The sequence below is a fragment of the Galeopterus variegatus genome, unplaced genomic scaffold (assembly GCF_000696425.1).
Source record: "Galeopterus variegatus unplaced genomic scaffold, G_variegatus-3.0.2 Scaffold211, whole genome shotgun sequence".
Taxonomy (NCBI): Eukaryota; Metazoa; Chordata; class Mammalia; order Dermoptera; family Cynocephalidae; genus Galeopterus; species Galeopterus variegatus.
Window position 1 is genome coordinate 54257 of NW_007726322.1, and position 25840 is coordinate 80096.

General features: G+C 34.9%; 1 protein-coding gene across 1 annotated transcript in view; it reads left to right on the forward strand.

The window, feature by feature from the left end:
* Positions 1 to 25840, forward strand: part of LOC103585031 (serine/threonine-protein kinase tousled-like 1) — a 70747-nt gene that overhangs the window by 37246 nt on the left and 7661 nt on the right. The window contains exons 9-13 of the mRNA XM_008565892.1: positions 1231 to 1341; positions 1456 to 1592; positions 4614 to 4802; positions 12209 to 12275; positions 24903 to 25000. Of these exons, the coding sequence (XP_008564114.1) occupies positions 1231 to 1341; positions 1456 to 1592; positions 4614 to 4802; positions 12209 to 12275; positions 24903 to 25000 (602 nt within the window). The remainder of the gene's footprint in view (positions 1 to 1230; positions 1342 to 1455; positions 1593 to 4613; positions 4803 to 12208; positions 12276 to 24902; positions 25001 to 25840) is intronic.

The following is a 25840-nucleotide window of genomic DNA, read 5'->3' on the forward strand; positions in this document are numbered from 1 at the left end:
GTCTGGTGTGCCATCTGCATGGTGGCTGTGACTGCTGCTATGGAAACTATAGCCCCTTTTGTGGAAGCCTTGGCAATTGCAGTGGCTTTGGTGGGCTACCCATGTGCAAATGGTGTTTTTGGTGTGCTCTTTAGCTGGTTGTGGCTGTGTTTGGCTTCCCCCAGCTCCATGTCTCAGGAGCCTGATGGGGCCTGGGGCAGTGGTGGCAGCTTGCCTTGTTGCTTCTGGGTTCAGCTTTCCCTGGCTCCAGTCTTAGAGAAATTTTAGAATTAGTTTTTCAAGTTACACACATACACACACATTTTGTTGGCGTTTCGTTTGAGTTGAACCTAATAATGAGGGTCTGTTGGTGCTGAATTTCATTTCCTCTCCCTTGAAAAACAATTTTATTGGGTTTATAAATTTAGGTTAGCAGTTATTGTCTCCCAGCACTTTCAAGATATTAAGCCATTGTCTTTTGGCTTCCACCATGACTGGTCTGGACCTGTGGCTCCCCAAGTATGATCCCCAGACCAGAAGCATCAGTGTTACTGGAGGACTTGTTAGAAATGGAAAATTTCAGCTGTTCCCTAGACCTACTGACTCAGAAACTCGGGAGGGTGGGTCCTAGCAGTCTATGTTCTCACCAGCCCTCCAGGTTATTCTCTTGCCACTATACTAGACTAATCCAACTCATCTCCTGAGGATAAGGAAAGGCCATCTTCCCCATTTGGCTGCCTACAAAGTGAATAGAATTGGTATCTTTTTGTCAATTATTGGATGGGTAACTTAGAGTGTCATTCACAAGTTTAATGGAGAAAATTTTTTATTAGTTACATGAGATAGAAGAAAACATTTATTTTTAAGTGTTAGAAACTTTATGTATCATATTTCAGTTATGTTAAACTAAGTGAAGTAGATGGTGTTGTCCCTATTTAGAAATAAGAGAAATGAACTTATGTTCAGATAACTTACTTAATTCTAAGGTTATATACCTTAGATTGTGGATTTGAACATGTGGAGTATGGGTACAAATTCCACGTACTTTCCACTACACAGTTAAGTAACATTTAACAGTATTATCTCATAAAGTAGGCTTGTTTTTTTGTTTGTATGTTTTTTAAGTATCATACTCAAATATCTAATTTTATTAATCCTGTCTATATATAATTTATTTGGAACATTAAAATACTCCTAAGCTCTTCATAAACACAAAGTTTAGACCTTTTGCATTTTCTGCTTATGTTGTAGGCTAACTGTGATCTCAGACGGCAAATAGATGAACAACAAAAATTACTTGAAAAATACAAAGAACGATTAAATAAGTGCATATCAATGAGCAAGAAACTTCTTATTGAAAAGGTAAGTTAAAAGTTCAGTAAATTTTTCCTTTTCTTTAACTAGCCCCTTTGCCTTACATGCTTTTAAAATTTAAGTGAATCCAATTGGATGATGATTTTTTTCTCCTTTTTTCAGAGTACGCAAGAAAAACTGTCAAGCAGAGAGAAGAGTATGCAAGATAGATTACGCCTTGGACACTTTACAACAGTTAGACATGGCGCTTCATTTACTGAGCAATGGACGGATGGTTTTGCATTTCAGAATCTTGTGAAGTTAGTCATTTTTACATTGAAAAAAATTTAGTATTTGGATTTTCATTACTTTAAAAGATTAAATTTGGAGTTATGTTCTTCATCTCCTTACTACTCTTTGAAATCATAGAATTTAATGCATTGAATATGAAACATTAAACATGAAATATTACAATTTTAGCTTTAGCAGCCTTCTTGATTAATTAGCATTCATCTGTAGAGTGTAATATATTATTCTAAATCTGACTTTCCAAAAAATAAACTGACTTTGTAGCTTTATAGATGATATTTTGGAAGGAAAATTGTTGAAAACTTAATTTTCATTGGAAGATTTGTGTGTGCGTGTGTGTGTGTGTGTGTGTGTGTCTCCTGGAATTTTTCTTATTTTTTCCCATTCCTCAATTCTTAAGTGTTAATATTTCAACACTTGCTTGCTAAGGAAAGAACTTTGCTCCTTTGCCTCACATACAGTAGCTTATAAGTTAGTTGATTGAACATGTTGCTTTAGCATTTGTGTTTTAAACTGTAAAACAAAGATATCATTGTTACCATATTTTCTTGAGTTCAGATGGTAGTAAGTAAGGATAGGTTGGCTGTTTATGTGGTAAGGAGTCAGGAGCTATGCTGCTCCTTTTTTGGCTGGAAAATTTGTAAAAATCTGAAAAGCCAGAGTAGTGCTAGCATCTATATTAGCTTTCCCAGAGTCGATCCAGTTTCAGGAAATGGAGGCAAAGCCTTATTTCACATGGTGTTACGTCAACATTGCTGTTTCAAACACTGGTTCCTGGGTCTTGTCATAGAATGGCTGTCTCTTTCAGCAGATTTATTCAGCTTTTGTTCAGCACAGCTATGCCAGGTACACCACAGTGAAGGACAGTGTCCTTGTGATGCTAGAGAGTTTGGGTTTTAATTCTGTGGATAATGTGAGCTATTAAAAGTTTATATGTAGTATGTATGATCAGAATTGAGTTGTAGAATGATAACTGATGATAGTGTGGAAATAATATTGCAAAGAGGAGAAATTGTTGACAGTTAAGATGGAGAAATACCCAGATGAAAGGTGATTAAAGCTCAAGCTAAAATATTAACATTAGAAGTGGAGAGGAGGAAGCCGGAGATAGATTTGAGACAGAGACCATAATTTTTCAGTGTTTTATGAGCGAGAACCTCTGCCACTAAGCCCAGATCTGCAGTTGTCCTGTAATAAATAAAAGAGAGGGTTAAATAATTAATATGCATGGTCTAAAATATAAATTCTGCCAGTAGTTACAATTTCTCATTGAACTTGCAGAAAACAAACTTACTTGCATGTCTTGACTATGACTAATAAGCATTTATTGAATACCTACTGTGTGTTGTTATATATACATATTTTATATTGAGCTGTTTATAATCAGTGATATAATCCAGAGTGGTTAGAGAATGAGATGGAAAATTAATAAATAAAAATTAATATTAATAATCTCTACACTGTATGGTTTTTTTGAATTATCATGTATTAGCTATCTATAATTCCAGTAATTCTTTACTTTCCATTAGGATTTTAATCTTTAGGGTCATTGCTATTTATTTGCATTTATAGCGTCTTGATTGTGTTCTAAACTAGCTTTAAAGTTTACTTAATAATTGAAATTATTTTTTCCTACTTTCAAATGAAAACTAAAGTTTTGTTCTTGGTTTGGTTTTCTTGAGATTTTTATCTATCCTTTTGCTCTTCTACCTAGGTCCTTGATTCTTCACTCCTATCATATTCTGGTACTCACTAGAACCATAGGGGAAGTAACACATGTAAGGCCAATTCTGCATTAGCAGAGTAGGAGTTCTGTAGTTCTGGTTTCAATGGTGGGAGTAGGGGGGTGGGAATGAAACATTTGGCTTGGTTTAAAATCTAAATATCATAACCATGTAAGGTTTTAAAATTGTTTCTCGGCATGGTGAGGTAACCTAGAAAGGAACATGATTACTATTAGAACAAGCTTAAGGTATTATATGATGCAAGGGTTTAAAAAGGTGTCACTGTTACCTACTTAATGCTCTAGTCAGACTGCTAAATCTCCAACTTATATTTTTGTAATAGACATAATATCTAATTAGTTTTTAGAATTAGTGTGCTATTTGCAAAATTGTAAGTTCTTGAATTGGAAGCATTAATAATTTTCTTAATTGCCCATTTTTCGAAGCTATGAGAATTTTTTTTGCTTTTTCTGTTTCTTTTCTTTAAATTGTTAAAGTCCTTTTTTTCACCCTAAATTTCTTATATTAAGGTCAACTTTTATTTCATTTCAAACTATCAACTGCCCATTTCCCAAATTTCTTTTTTTTTGTCCTTTTTGAGACCGGCTGCACCGTGCTCAGCCAGTGAGCGCACCGGCCATCCCTATATAGGATCTGAACCCGTGGCGGGAGCGCTGCTGCGCTCCCAGCGCCGCACTCTCCCGAGTGCACCACGGGCTCAGCCCCCAAATTTCTTTTTAACAGAGGTAAATTTAGAAAATAACACTTTTCATATTAAATTCCTATTTGCCTTTTTGTAAACTTGTCTGCAAATACTATGGATGTGATGTGGTGCATGTAAAACACCTCATAATAAACTGTTCTTTTTGGTTTTTTTTAGCTTATTCATTTATGTCATCCAGTAGATATTTATTGAGCATCTGGTATATGTTGATTACTGTGCTAAGTACTAGGGATATGATAGGCTATAAATAGATATGGTCTCTGTCCTTATGGGGTGATGTGGTCTAACCAGATACATTCCAATGAGTGGCAACCAGATACATTCCAATGAGTGGCAAGGTACAAGGTACCGTGAGATTATATGACAATACACTTTTCTCTAGTCCAGGGATTTGGGGAACACATCACGTAAAAGTGATTGTTTGAAATGAGACCTGAAGGATGAGTACAAATTGGTTCACAAGAGTGGGACCAAAAGGTTACAAATTTATATGATTTTTCATGTTTTTTAATCTATTTTTTTATTCTTTAACTGTGAAAAGTAATGGAAGGTTAATACTGTTTTATTTTTTTATTTTTACATAGGCAACAAGAATGGGTGAATCAGCAAAGAGAAGATATTGAGAGACAAAGGAAACTTCTAGCCAAACGCAAACCTCCTGCAGCTAATAATTCTCAGGCACCCTCTACCAATTCTGAACCAAAACAAAGAAAAAACAAAGCAGTCAATGGAGCAGAAAATGATCCCTTTGTTAGACCAAATTTACCACAACTGTAAGCCTCCGTTTTAAAATTTCCCTTTTTAAAAAATTGTTGCCAGTGAGCATGAATATTAGTAGTGGATGTTATTTATAATTAAATACTTAAATAGCAAAAAATAGTTATGGCCAGGAAGGAAGTCAGTACTGAAAATTTAATTCTAAATTAATAAGCCCCAAATATCTGAATTCTATCATTTTTTAATTTAGGATTTTTTCTCTTTCGTATACAAGGGAGATTGTATTTTTTTCTTTTTAGTTTCTTTTTCTTTTTTTTTTTTCCCCCCTACCTTTTTAAGTGGAGACTTAGCAATTCTTTTTTAAAACAGAGACTTAGCTAGCTAAGAGGAGGCTGGAATCCACTCTTTTTTCCATGTCTGAATCAATTAAAGAGTCAGTTTATGTTTTGATTATTTCATTTCAGTGTTCCCATTAATGTTCCATTTTCTTTCTTTTTTTTTTTTAAAAAGATGACTGGTAAGGTGATCTTCACCCTTGACTTGGTGTTGTCAGCACCACACTCTTCCAAGTGGGCCACGCCCTTAATGTTCTCAGAGAATGTTAACTTAAGTAATGTAACTGACATTTATACATTTTCTCAGCCTATGAAGGCAGTTGATTGGTGGGTTATAGGTATTGTGTATTCCTTTCTGTTTTTTTTTGTTTTCTAAATTTTCTGTTAATGAATTACTCTTTATAATTCAAGGGACAAAGACATTAAAAAAAAATGTATGTGCTTATCATAGGAAAGTTGGAAAATATGGAAGAGAATAATAAAATAATATAGACCATGATTTCATTCCTCAGAGAACATTTGTTAAAATTTCAATGTACAGATACATCCAAACTTACATAATTTTTCTTTTTGAGAAGAACTTATATAAATTAATGTGACTAGAAAACATATATACCCTCTGATGTTGTGTGTAGACGTATTCTTTTCTCCTCTGTTGAAAGATAGTATTTAATCTGTGCCTTGAATCACATCCCCCTACTAAATGAGGGAACTGTTCTATTGATACCTTCTTTGTCTTACATCTTCAACCTGTTGCTCTGTACTGGTTCTTTCCTTTCAGAAAACATATGTAAGCAAAAATTTAAAAAACCTCCCTCAATTAAAAATCCCTGTAATTTCTATGTTCTCTGTCTTCCTCATAACTAGATTTCTTGAAAGAGTTACCTGTGCTTACAGTCTCTTCTGCCTCACCTGCTATTCTCCCTTTTTTAACTGAAATTGTTCTTTTAAAGATTAACTATCTTTTTGATGCTGAATGTCATAATCTTTGAGCCTTTAACTTATTTGGTAGCATTCAATATTGTTGACTTCTTTCTAAAAAAAGTTCTTTCTTACCTTTGTTTTTGAGATACCCTGTTCTAATTTTCATTTATGTGGCTGCATCTTTTCAGTCTCTTCTATGGATGTTGTTTACTTACCAATCTATAAAATGTAGGTGTGTTTTTTTGTTTTTTTGTTTTTTTTTCTTTTTGTCTTTTTTCGTGACCGGCAACGGATAGCAACCCTCAGTGTTGCGCCCGGACCGGACCGGACCGGGACCGGCAACGGGATCGCAACCCTTGGCGTTGCACCCGCACCTCGCTCAGCCAGTGAGCGGCCGGTCTGTATGTGGGATCCGAACCCTCGGCGGGAGCGCCGCCACGCTCCCAAGCGGCGCACTGTAGCAGTGCGCCACCGGGCCGGCCTAAAATGTAGGTGCTTTTTATGGGCCTGTTTTTTTTTCCTTTTTGTCTTTTTTCGTGACCGGCAATGGGATCACAACCCTCGGTGTTGCGCCTGCACCTCGCTCAGCCAGTGAGCGGCCGGTCTGTATGTGGGATCCAAACCCTCGGCGGGAGCGCCACCGTGCTCCCAAGCGGCGCACTGTAGCAGTGCGCCACCGGGCCAGCCCCAATTTATGGGCCTGTTTTAGGCCATTTTATTTCCCAGTCTACATACTCTCCTTGAGTCTTATCCATTCTCAGGGTTTCAGTTATCATGTACATCCTGCTAACATCCAAACTACCATCTCCAGCCTTCTTACGTATCAGGTACTTCTGTATCAGTCTTGAATGTCATATCCCTGCCTAGTTGATATCAGTACTTAAATGCCTCACAGGAACCTCACAGGAGCCTGTACAAAACTGTATTTACTAAAAACAAAACAAAACAAAAAACCCCAAAAACCAAAACCCTGTATTTGCTGTTATCTTTTCCATTTCAGTCTCTCTACGCACAGGTATACCTTACCCCTTTACTGCATTCTCTCTAATAGGGAATGATACTACTCTCCTCTCAAATGCCAGAATTCTGGTTGTCATCCTTAACATTTTAGATATAGATTCCATTGATTTTTTTTTTAATCTGTTAGTGAGTAGGTGGTAATAATCTTATCTTTCAAAGTCCATCTCAAAATCGATTTAACTTTTTCAAGCCTTTCCTGCTTTTCTAAAGCTGTTGTAAGTTGCAGTTAAAACATTTGTCTATGTTTAAAAAAGAAAAGAACTGTACTTAGCAAATGATTTACTTTTTTGTAAATTAGTAAATTTATTGCTTTAGAAAAAACAAACAAAAAATCAGGTGAATTTGTGGGTAGATGAGTGGTTGTATTAAAAGAAAGTATGTACTAGTTTTAATTTCAACCCTAAGGATACCCAATCCCAGATCTCAAATCTGTCCGCTTACCCTTTATGTAAATCCCCAGTGACACCATTCTAACTCAGGTTACTAGTGTCTCTTACTTGGGTTTATTTTTATATTCCACCTCCCACCCCCTTCAACTTTTGGTCTAGTCCTGCAATCAATTTTCATGCTGCAATCAGTCATTTTCCCTAATATAAGTATATGATTCTTTTCATTTTCTTCCTTATAACCCTAACGTAGCTCTCCAGTACTTGAATGATAGAGTCCAAACATCTTAATGTGTCTTATAAAGTATGTTTGATCTGGCTCCTTCTCACCACCCCCTGATCACCACCAGCTTTCAAACTCCAATTCATTGTCTTAATTTCTGTTTATCTTCTATGTTCCACAGTAGATGTTGCCTGCTCCTGAAGGCTTTTGCTTAACCCCCGAAGCATGGGAGTTGTCACTTTGAGGTATTACCATAGCGCCCTCATCTCTTCAGTCACAGCCTCACCATCCACTCAGTTAATGATAGTAGAAACCTGCAAGTCCTCCTACATGTTTCCCTTTCCCTTTCTGTGTGTCCATTTCCATAACATTTTCATATCTGTCCCATTTTCTCCATTTTCATGGCCACTCTCTTAAAATAGGACCTCACTTTTTTTAAGCCTAGATTACTGTTTCTTTCATGTTTCATGTCACTTTCATTTTTAACCTTCTTCAGTGGCTTTCAAGATAAAATCCACCCACATGAAGACCCTTTATAAAACTTCTCATTTTTCTCTTTAGCCTCATTCTCCAACATTTGCCCTACGTGTTAAACTCTTTCATTTCTCTAAGACTGTGCTTTTTTCTTCTGTGCCTTTGTTCATATTGTTCCTTCACTGTCTTAATCCGTCTCATTTCCTACTCATTCTTTAAGACTTGGCTCAAATACTAACTTCAGTGGGAAGCCTTCTCAAACTTTTTTTCTTCTCATTTTCTCCCCATTTCCCCTCATGTTAGGTGCTCATGGCCTGTCTGTATTGCAGCATTTGTTTCACTATTTCATCTCTATGGTTCCAATATCTAGCTCAGTTCCTGGTATATGGAAAGTGGTCAATAAGTACTAAATTATAATACATAGCATTGATTGTGTTTAATTTTCTCCTTCTTTTTTTTTTTGTCTTTTGTCTTTTTCCGTGTCCGGCAACGGATCGCAACCCTCAGTGTTGCCCCCGTACCGGACCGGGGACCGGCAACGGGATTGCAACCCTCGGTGTTGCTCCCGCGCCTCGCTCAGCCAGTGAGCGGGAACCGGTCTGTATGTGGGATCCGAACCCTCGGGTGGGAGCACCGCCGCGCTTCCCAAGCGGCGCACTTATCCAGTGCGCCACCGGGCCGGCCCAATTTTCTCCTTCTTGATAGACCATTTTTGTGGTTTGTCACAGGTGTTTTGCTTACTGCTTGTCTTTCAAGATGCTAACAACACTGACTAGTTTAATAATCATAGTCCTGTCTCATTTCCATCCCATTTTCTTGCATATGTTGACTTAAAACTAACTCTGAAGTGATAAGGCTGTGTTCTTGGAGTGGCAAATGAAGTGATAAATACTACATAGGCATTTGATTACATCTTTATACAAATGAAGATTTTAATAGGGAAACAAGCCACAGAAACACTTTGATTCATATGTATTATAGTTTGAATAATGCTTTTTTGACACAAATTTTAGCAGCTGTACTCAACAACTATCTTCTAAAAACTTCTTTGAATTACTGTTTAAGGGAAACTAGGCTTTGGCTTGTGTGCAGAATATCTGATATAATTAGAATATAGATTATGAATCTTTAGTTATTTTTCAATCAAGAAATTAACATAAAAAATGAAGTTACTGCTGTGTAGTGGTTAGATCTGTAGATTCTGTAGTCAGACAGATGTGGACTCCAAACTTGACTTTTCAGATTGTTATTTTTGGTAAGTTATTTTACTTTACGCCTCCATTTCCAAGTAAAAGTGTCTACATCATAGTGTTGAGAAGGTGTATGAGGTAGTGCACATAAAGTGCTTAGATGGTTCCTGGCTCTTATTTTTAACTACTAGCAAGATTCAGTCAGTTTTTTAGGTAGTAGTTCCTAATTTTAGTTAAAAAGACTTTTTATTCAGAGTAAATAGTTGGATAGCTGATATTATGTCTGGATAAAGTCTAATGATCCTTGCATTGATTGTCCATTATTAATACATTTCTATCAAGATTTTGACATCATGCAAAATATACTTCAAATTAAGTTTTGATTGTGTCATGTTTCACAGGATGATTGCAAAGTAAATAATAATATTTTACCTCATATTGAAATTATTTAGTAGATAACTTATATCACTTCTAAATAGCATATAATCGCCATTTTAAAAAATTAATAAACTTTTTTAGAGCACTTTTATGGTTACAGCAGAATTGAGCAGAAAGTATAGAGAGTTCCTATATACCCCCTGTCCCCACACAAGCACAACCTTTCCTACTATCAGCCACTTGCACCAGAGTGGTACATATGTTATAACTGATGAACTTACATTGACACATCATCACCCAATATCTGTAGTTTACATTAGGGTTCACATTTGGTTTTGTACATTCTGTGGATTTTGACAAGTGTATAATTAATTTTTAAAAATCCGGTGTGAAAAATCTTTCTTTCATTGAAGTATTTTAATTCATATAATTATTTATTGGGTCTTAAATTTGGTCTTTATGCTCTCTCTTTATCCTGTCCAACCTGTATCCCGTTTTCTTTTTTTTTTTTCTGTATTAGAAATATGAGTGTACACACGCACGCACGCCCCCTACAAGTGGTAAAAATGAACATTCTTGTCTTGTTCCTGATATTAGGGGGAAATGTTCTAGTCTTTTACCATTAAGTATGATGTTAGTTGTCTGCTTTTTATAAATGCCTTTTATAATGTTGAAGAAGTTCCCTTCTATTCCTAGTTGTTTTTGGTTCTTCAAAGGCAGACTAGTCTCATCTCCTCTTCTCCCTACCCTCCATTTAAAAAATATGATTCTTAGTGCATGGCTCATGGTTAAATGTTCAGTAAAGGTTAGCTAAATTGTAATAAATAAATGGGTTATGCTATTTTATTTTTCTTAAGTGCCTCAAACAATATATTTACCATAACTTGTATTCTTTAGCTTTGAGGCTTCAGGTTAGTTTCCTGCTTAAATAGAATGTCTTCAGACATTTAAAATGTTTATTTTTTTAACTCTTACGATGTTTCTAATGGAAAATGAACTGAATTTCTTTGGGATTTTTTTGGTTGTTTTCCTTGAATACTTTTTCTTTAGAATTAGTAAATTTAATTAGCATCTAGCTAAAGGGAAATAGCATTTATACTAAATGTTGCTGAACCAAACATAAATCACACTTGAGTTGGGAGCTTAACCAAATACCCTCAGAACACGTAAGTAAACTAACAAACAAGGGATTTGAAAATGATAGATAATAGCAATTCTTTCAGAATTGGTGTATGAAATAGAAGGTTTTTTTGTTGTAGAGTGATTTTTTTCCCCCTTTTACTTTATCAGAATAGAGAATCATTTTTTCTTAAGAAATGTTATAAAGTGTATAAATCTTGTTATGGTTGTACATATATTAAACTGATTATTTTTCAAAATAAGAATATTTGAAATTAATAGTAAAATAACTATAAAGCACTTTCAAGATTTAAGGTCTTATGTCTTTTTATTTCTATAAAGAATCTGAAGTATAACAATTTGGTACTTTGACGGTGGTTTTAACATTTCTTTATCTTGCTTATCCCCTCCTAACACACTAAAGCAGAGTAGGGGAAATGTCTTATTTATTCATTCATTCATTCATTCATTCATTCATTCATTCATTCATTCATTCATTCATTTTCTTTCTCTCTCTCTTTCTCTCTCTCTCTCTCTCTATCTCCTCTCTCTCTCTCTCTCTCTCTCTCTCTCTCTCTCTCTCTCCCTCCCTCCCTCCCTCCCTCTCCCTCTCCTCTCTCTCTCTCTCTCTCTTTCTCTCTCTCTCTCTCTTTCAAACCAGAGCCCAAACTGGACTGACTCCCTTTGCAGTGATTTCCCATTTTCAAACCAGAGCCCAAACTGGACTGACTCCCTTTGCAGTGATTTCCTATTACTTTTAGAGTAAAATTGAAATTCTCTTGCTTGGCCCGTAAGTCCGTATGTGGTCTGGCACCCTGCTTGCCTCTTTTACTTCTCACAACCTTTTTCACTACATTCTGATGCTCACATTTTTTTTTTTTTTGCTGCTGCTTATATTACTAAGACCTCTTACTTTAGGGTGGGGACTTTGCACTTGCTGTAACCTGCCTCTAGAAAGTACTCCCCCAGATTCTGTCATGGGTGTCTTTTTGATGTTTAGATCAAGGTCACTTCCCTAAAACCCCGTCCAAATTAGTGTAATACAGTTAGTCATTATCATACCACCCTTTTTTGTTTTTTATGACAGTATTACTTAAAATTGTTTTATTTCTTCATTAAATTGTTTCTACCTCTTTACCCCCCATAATAGAGTGTAAGCTTAAACTAAAATGGAGGGAGAAATTTTGTTTTTCATTGTATCCTTAGGATCTAAATTCTAGAACATTGTTTGATACATAGTACTCATTAAAACAGCTACAAGTATTAAATGTATTTTGAAGAATATCGTGAAGAGTTTTGGCCTAAAAGTTTTCAAATTTTAGTACTTCCATTTGATTCATTGTATTTTGCTACTTACTAATAAGAAATAAGTATTAATCTCAATATACAGAATTAAAATTTCACTTTTGACAGGTTGACTTTGGCAGAATATCATGAACAGGAAGAAATTTTCAAACTTAGACTAGGACATCTCAAAAAGGTACGTGAAGCACATAATGCTGTATTTTTAGTTTAATTTGTTACCAGGGTTTGTGGAAAGTTGTGTTGTAAGTCTCTTATTTAAGAAGCCAAAATTTAAGAGAGAAAGATCCCAGATTAAAAAGTAATGGTAAAAAAAGAGGTGCGATAAAGTTGCATTTTTATGTTGACTGTATTAAAATAACATTCTTTTACCTTGTGGCAGCTTAAAAATAATTGAGATGCTGATACGCCATATCCCAATAATGGAGGAGTGAATTCTGGCCAGACCTCCAGGGTTCTTAGATTTCTCTAAGTACATCCTTTTGGTAAAAAGTGCTTTATTTTAAAGATGAAATTTATTATTCCATATTGTTTGTGTCCATTTTATAATAAATTGAAATAAGAATTATAAATAAATAGCAAACTTATTTTTTTGGCTTAACTTTTAATTTGTTGAATGTTCGATTAAATGTTTCTGTTAAAATATGTACATGGGAAAATTTAACAGCCTAATCATCAGTAATAGTATAAAGTGATATAATTTAGAAAAAACTGTTCCTATGTGTTATTGCAGCAGCTTTTATATAATGTATAGCTTTGTATTTGCTTGTAAACTCTGAAATTGTAATCCTTCCATTGTTTTTACAGGTCTTAACTTTAATTCAAACCATTTCAAAGTAGTAGTAATAACAGAGTAGATTTTCCCCCTCAAAATGAAGTTACTGACAGATGTAAAAATCTTTTTCTTTTACGTAATTTTTTATTCTGCTTTCTGCTTGTCAGGTTATTTAAATTTTCTTAATAGGCTGAATTATAGCAAAAATTGAATTGGTAAACTAATTGAAGGTAGTTTCTATGAAGTCATCTCCCTGGGCTAGGGTGAGATGGGGCAGAAAAACTTTCTGGTAGCAGCTTCTATCACACTGTATACTAACTCATTTTTGGAATGTTGTGAATATTCTGAGAACCCCTGCCATTTAATTACAGGGAATAGAAAAAATTATAAGTATTTTATATATATATAATTTGCATTAGTGTTCTTTACTATGCCATATATGTCTGTGCCACTGCTCAGAAAGCTTCAACCTAAACTACTTGAACAGTGAATTCTGAAATGATTTATTTTGGTCTTTTTAAGTCCTATTCTGTTCTCTTGTAGTTATTAACTATTTTTCCTGCTCTTTGTAGACAACTGCAGTCTATTCTCTATAGCAGATGGAGCTACAGAACTATAATAATAATAGAACTATATAGTAGAACTATAGAAGGAAAAGAGGGGACTTTTAGTACAGACTGAGTGACAAGTATTTGTGTGTCCACCTAAGCTATTTTGATAATGAATTCATGGGGATCTATGCTTTATGTCCCATGTAAAGATTTACCAATTATTTTCTAACCAGACTTTGGTGATAAAGTAATACTAAGTATATACTTAGGTATACTCATGCTAAGTATGTGCTTAGAGCTTTGACTGGAGGGTTATTTTCACATATAATTGCAAATTTTAAATTACTCTTTCTAATGATGACATTTTACATGTGTGCCTTATTTTATGAACATTAGTTATATACAGTTTGAAATTGTAAAGCAGTTAAATTAAGAATTGGCTATTTGTATAACAAAAATACACTTTTGAAGTCTTCAAAGGAGAGTTTCTTTTTGTTTTTGGTTGGTTGGGGGTCGAATGATTTTTAAGCCTTCCTGGTACTTTGAAAATATATGGTTTCTATGAAAAACACTTCTGTTTTCTAAGGTAAGGTATACTTATGTGTCTAGGTATTATATAAACATTTGTAAACTGTTCTGGAATACTACACCTTCTCTTCTAACCTCCATATTATCCTCTTTCCCAGTGTTTGACTTCTCCATTTTTCTTATTTATTCATTCTTTCTAATAATTGTCCTCTCTATAATCTTTTTTCCTGCTTTTTTTCCAGCTTTTTTCAAATTTACTGAGCAGTCTTAGGTTTCTAATTTTATCTTCTTCTTGACCGATTTGCAACATAATTTTCCTTTCTTTGACCTTCATCATGGAATATTTTGGGAGACTGGATCAACTAATAATATTCTCATGTTTTGAATACTCACATTTTCTTCTGAGTGACAATTTTGGGTGAGGAGAATGAATGCATTATAAAGAAAGTTGCTAGTAGTACATACTGAGGACAAAATTGAGCAAGTAGTGTCACCTTAGAGCACAAATAAATTGCAGTTGCCTGCTTGCAACTGAGTATTACTTTTTGAGTTATACAGTTAAATAATGAACAGTTCCATGAAGTTCTCACATGGAGACAAAAACAAGAAAAAAAAAATAACAGTAAGTTACAGGCATTAAAAATAAGTTATTTGGCTTTCTAAAGCACAGTTGGAAAATAAGCCATTAAAATAGGTCATTCTGTTTTCTAAAAAAGAGATAAATTGGACAGACTTTTAACACACAGAGGATAGGCTTGAGTCGAGAAAAGATGTTACCACCTCTGTCTTATCAGCTCCCTATGCTCCTGGGTTTATTAAGCTAACATGAAGTCTGTTCCTCAACTTCTAAGTGTGTAGTGTTTACTGGATCTGATCCAATCTGTGAATATTTGATGTCCATATAACCTGCACAGAAAATAACCTGTGGTTCATCAGTTTAGGGTTTAAATTTGGAGCCTGACATACCAATGCAAGGGTGATTCTCTTGCTCTATCTTCTTTTAATAAAGTCTTAATGTTAAGTAGAATTAATTATTTGATTAAATATGTTAGCACTGAAGGACGTAACTTCCTTTGTTGAGCAAGTCCATACCATATGGACATATGAGAATAGCTAGAAGTGCTATTTACTTTTTCTAGAAATAGATAATTTATAACGTGCATTATATTTCATAATGATAATCATTATAATAATTGAATAGGTTACTGAAGTATTAGAAAGTATATTTACCACTGAATAAATTATAAAGTTTAGTTCACATTCTATGCTACTCTGTAGGGTTAGAAAAATAATAAATCCAAAGCTGTTAAAGTGTGATAGAGTAAGGAAGACAGTCAGGCAGAAAACTCCAAAAGTAAGAACATGGCTAAAATAGATAGATGTTTCTAGTTACCACCAAAAAGTAAATGTTATTCTTACTTAAGGGCTTATTAATTTTGTCTTCTGAGATTAGGAAAATCACTATGCATCATCACTTTTTTTCACTATATCAAGAATTCTTTAATATTTATTGTTTTAGTTGTTATCAGTTTATACAATCATTGCTTATTCATTCACCAAGTGATCTATTTTCATACCATGCCTGATACAGACATGATTCAAATTCCCATTTCAAGAGAATTACACACTACTTTTTATAGACTTTGAAGTTTTAACCATTCTTGAGTGAACATTAAAACTTTTGAATGCCAGGATCTTCTGAATATGCTCTGTCTGACGTAATGTCACAGATAGTAGGTGACAAAGCCAGAACTTGAATCTTTTCTCACTCCCTTTTCAATGGCTATATCCTGCTTTATACCTAGAATTCTTTTGTTGTATGTGAAGAGCAAGTTGATTCTTTGTATTCAGAAGAGTAAATTCATTTGTAGCTTCTGTTGCATCTCTCTGAGAGTAGGGGGAATGTTTGCTCTTCCTTAAGTTTTCTTGGAAACAAGCTATTTCATTTTCATTATAGATATAAAAGGAGAGAAGTTTTAAGTTGTTTTTCACACACATTCTTCTCACATACTTTCTTGGGAGTTATGTTAGTGACTATTGTATCAGCTAGAATATTTCTTTATTTTAACTAATGTACTGATTTTAACTCTAAATTTATTTTTAAAGATCAACACAGAAAGCACATTTTCTGCAAAAAGTATAAATATTCTCAAATAATTTTTTTTATATCTTAAGGATTTCACAGAATGAAACAGAATAGAACTATATAATAAAATATATGGAGACTATATAAAATATTCCTGAAACTATTTCAAAATTTTAACGTAATTTCGTTACCAGTAATTATGTATAAATTCCCCAATTATCACTTATTAGAAACATTTAGTTGCGAAGTGAATAATTTCCTATCTTTAAAAAGTCATTTCTTTGAGACAAAGCAACTAATGATCCTATTTTATATACCTGTACCCCATGTGGAATAGTATATTCCACAAACAAACTAACAAACCATTGTACCAGTTTGTTTTTATGGTTGATCCTGACTTGATACCAGTCTTTGGTAAATTCTGGTTGTGAGAAAACACTTTATCTTTGTGATTTGAGGAGGTCTGCTAGGTTGTTTTGTATAGTCAGATCATTATTTTGGAGTTGAAGAAACTGTGGATGTGCTTTCAAAGATTGTTACTAAACACATGTAACTTAAAAAAACCCAAAACGCTGGAAAACCAACTTCTTTGTAATAGATTCTCTGCATAGTCATTATATTTTTAAAAACATACAAGTTTCCAATTATAATACTTCAAACTGATGAGGAAATAAGAATTTTGGAGGTTATTAGGACCAATTACTTGTTTTCACACTACTGTTACTCACGTTTGTGATATGAACAGCATGTGGTCATGTGTAGCTTTTTACTTTCTAGGCTTCAAATTTCATCGCCTTCTTGATTTTAAATATTTGATTAGTTGGAAAGAATGCATATAGAAAGTTTGACATCTTGGTATGGATTATTAAATAGTGTAAAAAGGATTGGCTCTGGGCCAGCCCGGTGGCGCACTGCTACAGTGCGCCGCTTGGGAGCGTGGCGGCGCTCCCTCCAAGGGTTCGGATCCCACATACAGACCGGCTGCTCACTGGCTGAGCGAGGTGAGGGCGCGACACCGAGGGTTGTGATCCCGTTGCCGGTCCCGGTCCGGTACGGGTGCGATACTGAGGGTTGCGGTCTGTTGCCGGTCACGAAAAAAGACAAAAAGGAAAAAAAAAAAAAAAGGATTGGCTCTAATGTGTGTGTTTTGGGTGTGTGTGTGTGTGTGTGTAAGAGAGAATGTGTTTATTTGATTTATAAGCCCTGAATATAAGTGCGAAAAGTTTTATTGGAAAAACATAACAATTTGTAATTGAAACAGGATTAGTCAAGAGTCATCAGCACCAACACAAATGTATCTTTACAGACCGAAGAAATCAGCTAAGCAGTTTACAGTCATCTCAATCTCTACTAAAACAAAAATCACATCCAACATGCCACCTGACACCATTTCTTTCTCTCTCTCTCCTTTGCTCCTTGCGATGTGGCATTCATCTCTCCTTGTGCCTCCGTTCTGAAGAGATAACAGTATAGCAACAACTCTGCCACTGAAATCCTGTTCTCTGACCGATATTGGCACCTGCAAAGAGAAACAACCAGTAACAGGCAGCAGCAGCATCAGTATTAATCTTCCATGATGAAATCTTTACAGGTCAAGAACAAGTACACAGCTCTTTTCTCACTCCTTCACTGTGGACCATGCAACTAGTTGAAATGGAAGACAATGGATTGTCTACAAGCCTTTTGAACAGTGGAGAATACAGGGCGTTGGTTTTAGGTGAATTGACCCCAGATATTCTTGAAGTTTGATATACCCTTTGATCTTTTTTTCTAAAGTACCATTTTGTCATCCGATTTATCAAACCTTCAGAATGACCACAACGAATGAGTTTGCATATGTGACTTCTCTTGTCACTTTAGGTTTGGATGAAAATAATGAGCAATACCATGCTAGAGGGCTTAATCTTTAAATCTGTGTGTTCACCTTTACATTTATGGCCATTACTAGAAGAAATCTTTTGGGAATTATCTCAATTAAAGTCAACCACATTGTACATTATGTTTCTGTAGAACATAACACAAGATGCTACTTAGGTAGGCAGTAGTTTTCAGTGGAATTCTGGTGAAATGCACGTGACTAGAAAAAAAAAAAAAAAAACCATGATTAAGCCCATGAAGAGTGGGCAAGAAAGGTGTTAAGAAGAGTTGGAATTCTGTACTTGACACTTTGTCCTTACTACTGCTTTCCTTTTAAAAGTGAGTGTAGTCTACAAAAAATAACCGTGCTGAGAGAACATGGAACTAGCTGTAGATGGGAAAACTCTTAGTGTTTATGTTCTAACTTCTACTCTCATATGGACCTCGAAATATTCCTGGCTCTGTTTTCCCTTATTTATAATCATGCACCTTAATCTGGTAGTAGATAATGTTCAGGTACCAAAATGAAAACTTGGAGATAAAAGGTGCTTTGCTTCCTTAGTGTTTAATATTAATCCAGTTATATAGGTAATGGAATTAAAAGCATTCTGAAAAGAACTTTAGAAGTCATGTAAGGGCCGGCCCGGTGGCGCGCTGCTACAGTGCGCCACTTGGGAGTGCGGCAGTGCTCCCACTGGGGGTTCGGATCCCACATGCAGACCGGTTCCCTCTCACTGGCTGAGCGAGGTGCGGGCACAGCACCGAAGGTTGCGATCCCGTTGCCGATCCCGGTCCGGTACGGGCGCGACACTGAGGGTTGCGATCCGTTGCCGGACACGAAAAAAGACCAAAAAAAAAAGGGGGGGGGGGAGAGAAAAAAAAAAAGAAGTCATGTAAGCCATCAGTTCAAGTAGTGTTTAATTTATTCAGGTTTGTAAGTTCAGTCCAGAAATCACTGTTGCACAAAAAAAGAGAAAACAGTTGCTTGGCCACTGGCACTTCCCAATCAGAATTATAAATCCATGCCATTCATATGTATTTACGTAATGAGAGTTTAGGAGATTAGGCTCTTCCCATTACTGGATAGAAAGTTAAGTCTCTCCATACTTTAAAAATCTGTGGAATCCATCAACATCCTGAAAAACGTTGAAAGGAAGCAGAAAGCTGGGAGAAGGGCTGCAGTATGAAGGGCTATTGTATATATATGTGCTAGGGCTTGGTGTTAGCACCTTGGTTAGTGTTTAACATTGAAGAATTTCACCCCCATAATACAGCAGCTGTAAATTTTTTTTTTTTTTTTTTGAGAAGTTGCCAATCAATTGAATTCTTACATTTATTTCCTTTTGGGGAGATAGGTTTTTGTTTTGTTTTGTTTAAATAGAATGGAGGAACTGACAGAATCATAACCTGCCTATTTTAACAGGCATTCTCAGTTAGGGGTTTCAGTGTATGTACTTGTACATTTGAAGCGAGAATAAACCACCACTCTTCCCTCCCTACCCCCCAAAAAGAAGGAAATGAAATGTGGAGAAAGGAAAACATCCAGAAAACATGAATACAGTAGTAAAGTTTCTTAGATAATTATTTAAGCTAGATAAACACACCTCAGGAAGATATAATATGTTCCCATCAGTAATAACCAGTTTAGTGATTGGGATGGGAGTGGAGGAAGCATTTATACAGTTAGAAAAGAAAACTTCCAAAAATATCATAATTTGTGTCTTTTCTCCTCCTCTTCCTACCCCTCTCCCCAATCTACACAGTCATACTCAGTCAAAAATATGATTATGGGGCTGTAGTTTCAAAATTGATATAAATTCAGACCTGCTTTGTCTAGGTGGATTTTTGTTTGTTGGCTGCTTCATATTTCCATTGGTTCTTCTCTCCCATATCCACATTTAGGATATGTGAAAGCAATAGTATCTGGTGACATATAATAAGGATAAATTTGTAGTAAATTGGTAATTTTCTCCTTAATTCTTTTTTTCCCCTGCTCTGCCCTTTCTTTCCATTAGCTTTTAATAGTGCTTTTTATTAATTTCACCTTTCACTTTCCTGGTGATTAACTTTTTAAATGACATTATAAATAGCTTATGAAATTAAAACTTAGTTTTTTGAGGACTTAAAGATGTTAACCTTTAAGGGGTTAATATTGTTCATATTAAAGAGAATTTGGTTTTAAACTTTTTGAAACCTTTCTCTGAAGTACTTTTCTTAAGCCGAGGAATGTTGTGGTGGTGGTGGTGAATAAATTATTCCAAGCTATATGCTTTTCTTTGTTTCCCCCATTTATGTAATTTACCAGACAGAAATTCTTTTCTCTTACCATTGCTCGTAGATTATAGGCAAGCTGAGAATGATATGTCAAAGTACTTCTTATGTTATCTTGGCTTTATAAAGGCAGTTCTTGGAAATTGAGTTTTTTGGTGGGGATAATAGGTAACACACATTCAGCATTTGCTAAATAACTTTACTATGTTTGATTTTTTTCAGAAAATATATTGGTTTGACTCGTGAAAATGCATTCTGTAACACTTGAAGCTTTATAGCTTTAATGCCTTCACTCTCCACCTTTCTTTTAACAATTGTCTTTTGAAAAATTGCCATAGGGGCTGGCCCGTGGCTCACTCGGGAGAGTGCGGTGCTGACAACACCAAGGCCACAGGTTCAGATCCTATATAGGGATGGCTGGTTCGCTCACTGGCTGAGCGTGGTGCTGACAACACCAAGCCAAGGGTTAAGACCGCATTACTGGTCATCTTTTATAAAGAAAAAAAAAAAAAAAAAGAAAAATTTCTGTTATAGGAAGGGGTCAAAAATAATACATATTCACCTAGTACTTTTAACTTGGAATTTTACAGAGATTCTACATTGCTATAACTTGCTTTTGGCTTAGGATGGCTGGTTCGCTCACTGGCTGAGCGTGGTGCTGACAACACCAAGCCAAGGGTTAAGACCGCATTACTGGTCATCTTTTAAAAAGAAAAAAAAAAAAAAAAAAGAAAAATTTCTGTTATAGGAAGTGGTCAAAAATAATACATATTCACCTAGTACTTTTAACTTGGAATTTTACAGAGATTCTACATTGCTATAACTTGCTTTTGGCTTAGAGAGTTGAGGCAGGGGGATATTAAGTTGCTAGTAGAGATTTTGATTACAAATATAAGGCATTTCTATGCTGAAGACGTGGTTAAGTTGCAGTGGGATTTATCTTCCATGTTATTTTTTTAAAATTAAAAAATGTTGGAAGGCGGTGTTTTTTGCAGTTTACTTAAATGAAGAGGCAACATTGAGATCTGTTGTTGTATACTTGCATGAGTATATAAGTATATATATAAGTAATTTATATAAGTATATATATAAGTATATATATATAAGTAATTTATATAAGTAATTCAGAATATTAGAGTTAATTTAAAAATGCTGTTAAAACAGCTGTAGTATGTAACAGCTGTAGTATGTACTGTTAAATTGTCCATTGTATCTTTTTGTTTAAACAGAAAGAGCCATGTCCTTTTATTGTGCATTTGATCACCAAACCTACCCCTCTTTTTAATAACAATTTATTCTTACTCATGTCCCTTCTACATTGTAATTGCCTACAGAGATCATTTCATTTCCAGAGATGCTGTTTCCTCTTTGTTTCTTATGTATCTTCTCTGCTTTAATTAACTGCTCATCTAGTGGATGAATCCAGGATTGAAACTTGGTATTCTTACTAAGCACAATTTAGCTAGTTCGATTGTCTCTCTTTTACTCTGCTAATCTGGTCTAGCTTTGCTATGAGTTTTAGGATTCTGTTCTGTGATGAATTCAAATCAGTTGTGAGTCCTCCTGAACCCTCTGAAAAAGATTAATTCTGAGGATGGCCCATAGGATAATGTCAGTCTCAAGGAAGGAGAATGTAGTCTACAGGATAGATCTTTAAAATGATCTGTACCAAAGATAAATTAGTTACTGAGATTACAGCATTCTAGAATATTGTAACTGGGGCCAGACCAAAACTGGGCCTTCCCCCTTTCTATGAGGGGAGAATACTAGACAGTAGTACTACCTTAGCACTTGCCTAAAATTATGTGTATTAGGCTGCTTGAGCTGCTATAACAAAATACTAGACTGGGTGGCTTAAACAACAGAAATTAATTTTTTCATAGTTCTGGAGTCTAGAAGTCCAGCATCCAGGTCTGACAGAGTTTGTTTTCTGTTGAGGGTTCTCTTCTTGGCTTGCGGATGGTCACCTTCTTGCTTTGTCCTCATGTGGCCTTTTCTCTGTTTTCCTGGGGGGCAGGGAGATCTCTTTTTACAAAGCCACTAATCGCTTCATAAGGGCTTACCCTCGTAACCTAATCTGACCCTCATTACCTCTCCAAAAGCTCCATCTCCAAATACCATGTTACTTCAATATCTGAATTTTAGGAGAACACAAACATTTAGTTTAGAACAGTATGTATTTTTTTCTCAGTGGGATTTGAGAGAATAACTTAGAGTTGTAAAATTATCTTTCCCCCAGAAATGTGTCGCTTTAAGGTCCAAAATGTAGTGAAATACTAAGTTACAAGATGGAAGATGTAAATATATTTCACTGAGTGTGGTGGATTTTTGTCTGTCCAAGTATAGGACTCGGTTATTGTTCCTTCCCTTGACATTTCCTCTTTAAATACCTAGAGTTCAGCTTTTTTTTTCTCGTGTTTCTGACATTTTGTTTTTTCCAGTAAACTTAACTATTCAAACTGAATGAAGCCTCCTTGTACTTTTGTAAGATTTTATGTCACATGTTTGTCATGTTTTATAGAGGGGAAAAAAGCTTGCTTTAATTTACTGACACAGACATACATTTTATTTCTTTAATAAGTATTTTGACATTTATTACTACCATTACATAGACATTTGGACATTATAAAACAAATGTAATTATGTGCATCAAGAATCTAGTTGAATCTTGTAATTACATGTTTATGACTCAATAAAATGTAACTTCTATAAATTAATTGTTGAAATAGTATCCCCATGCCACTATCTCAAGTAAAAGTTAAAACAAATATTTCAGCTGATATCCTAATAAGATTTTCACAATTTTAGATTATTTAAAATTTCACCATCCACAGAATGTTTAGAAGCTTCATTACACGTGTGATGTCAAATTAATGGCAAATTTTAAAGTAGCAAACTTTAGTAATATGAAGAGAAAAAATTACCACTTTCTAGATTCTGGTACTGTAAATGAATTTAGATTCTTTCACACTCCTGGGCATACCTGTATCACCAGTTTCTTATTCTACTTTTTATGTCTAAATTAAGACAACTAAGCTGTGTTTCAAGTTCTTGTTGCAAAGCTTTAAAACTTATTTTTTGTCCTTATAATGAATCCTTGATTATTGAATTTCTTAGACTGTCACCTCACAATTTTCTTTTTTTATTAAAGTTGGAAATATTTGTTCCTGAAGCTATATTAAATGAAAAATTTTCAGTTAAATTAAGACAATCTGTTTAGTGTATCTATTTTAGAAAAATCTCCCCAAAATTCCAGAAAGGTTTATCTTCATTTAAATTTAGTTTGAAATTTTCTATTTGTCATCTAATGCCTAATCTACATAAAAATCTCTGCAACAAGCAGTGGTTGAATTTCATTTTAAAATAATAAAAATATAGAATGCAGTATTATAACTCTGAGGGTGAAGGATTTGGATCCCTGTACCAGCCAGCCACCAAACAAATAAATAAATGAAACAAAACCTCCCTAAGGGTCAAGTGGAATGGAATGCAAATAACATATTTAGGTTTAGTTTTTTAATCTTGAAGATTTAATTTTTCTTCATAATAGTTCAAATATTCCTTTTAATATTTATAAATATATGAAAATATAAAACTTTGGTACAGGTATAATAGACTTTATACTTCTGTTATCCTTGAATAAAATGATTATATTTTCAAAGTACATTTCAGAATTATTAAATATTTTGAGGCAAGGATTTTTTTTTTAGAATCAAGAATAAATCACTGAGAAAAAGCAGAGGAGCTAAGGAGATACAGAAATATTTAAATGCAATATTCAGAAATAATCTCTGTTCCATGTGGTCTAGATTTATAATTGTAGTGGGTACACTTTTAGGCCAAGGTAATCTATATTTATATATTTATTCAACAAATATTTATTCAAAAATATTCAAAAATTGGGTGTTTCTAGAAATTTCCACTGAAATTTGGCTTATATTTATTCTTATCCATCCTTTAAGTAATATTTAAGTTTATATTGACAAAGGGGTGTGTGTGTGAGACATGGATGGTATGTTTGTTTTGGTGTCAAGTTTAAAAGTTCTAAAAATCATGTATTTTAAGAGATGAAAAATACATCAAAATTTTTATATTAAATGATGTTAAAGTAAATTTTTTTAGGATTTGCCTATGTCTCTGCTCTGATAACTGAGGATGTATCATAGAAATCCATACATTTTTGGTTTTAATATCTTTTTAGGATTACAGTGAGATTTATCCAAAGTGAGTGGTCAGATTGCGTGTGTGTGTGTATTTGTATTCTAAATGTTATAAAGTCTAGACAATGGTTCTGTCTTCTTGCTTTCTTCCTCTAGCTATTATAAAATATCTTTATTTTATTTGTTTTTGTACTAGTAAATTATTCCCTCTTAAATTGAAATTTGGGTGGACCAGAAAAAAATGTTTTTAGCTCATTTTGTGTTATAAATCAGTTTCAGACTACCTTGCAGTCACTTTCAGCATAGACATTATAAAAATAGATTTCTTGTATAGAATAAAGCCCAGCATCTCATTAGGTAGAGATTTTTATGTAGAGGAGGTTTCTTGAAATAGGCTTTCGCCTTATCTCTTTGCATCTTTCAGGCATTGAAAAGAGCACTTTGGTCTTTTAACTCAGTGGTACTTTATAATGCACTGTTCTTCCTATCACTGTAAAAAATTGATGCATGGGTAAAAATATCTTTTTTATATTGCAAATAAATTGAGCTTGTTATAGTCCCCTCTCTTCATTTTCAGGAAGAGGCAGAAATTCAGGCAGAACTTGAACGTTTGGAAAGAGTCAGAAATCTTCACATACGGGAGCTCAAAAGAATAAACAATGAAGATAATTCACAGTAAGTCATTGTATTTCACAGTTTCATTTGTTAAAAAGTTACTACCTCCATGGAGAGCATAAACACAGTATTTCTTTGTTGGGGCATCTCACCACACTTAGAAAAGATCCAGAGTACTTCACAGTGTTTGGAAGGCCTTGTATGATCTAGTCCCCAGTCATCTCCACCATCACGTCTCTCTCATCCACCCCTCACATGTCATAGATGTGCTGGCCTCCTCGGACTTGTGGAGCACATTCCCGTCAGGGCTTGCCATTTCCTTTGCCTGAAGTGTTCCTCCTCTAAATATCTGAGTGGCTTACTCATTTCATTCCACGTGTTCATTAGAGAGCTGTCCTTAGGCCACCCTCTCTAAAATAGCAGTCCCTGCCTCACCCTATTCCCTCTTTCAGGATCCTTACCTTGCTTTATTTTTTTCATAGTACTTTTCATAGTATGTATCACTATCTGGAATTATAAATTTAATTTTCAGTTTTTTTTTTTTCCTTTTTGTCTTTTTTACTGACCGGTAACGGGATCGCAACCCTCGGTGTTGCGCCCACACTGTGCTCAGCCAGTGAGCTGGAACCGGTCTCCACATGGGATCCGAACCCTCGGCGGGAGCGCTGCCACACTCCCAACAGCGCACTCTCCAGTGCGCCACCGGGCTGGCCCTAATTTTCAGTTTTTTATTCTCTCTCTCCTACCACTAGAATGTAAGCTTCATGAGAGCAAAGACTTAGTTTTGTTCTTGAAATATCCCCAGAGCCTAAATCAGTGTGTTCATGTGGTAGGCACTTAATAAATATTCGTTGACTGAATCCCAAAGTTAATGTTATAGTAGTGAAGGAGAAATTATTT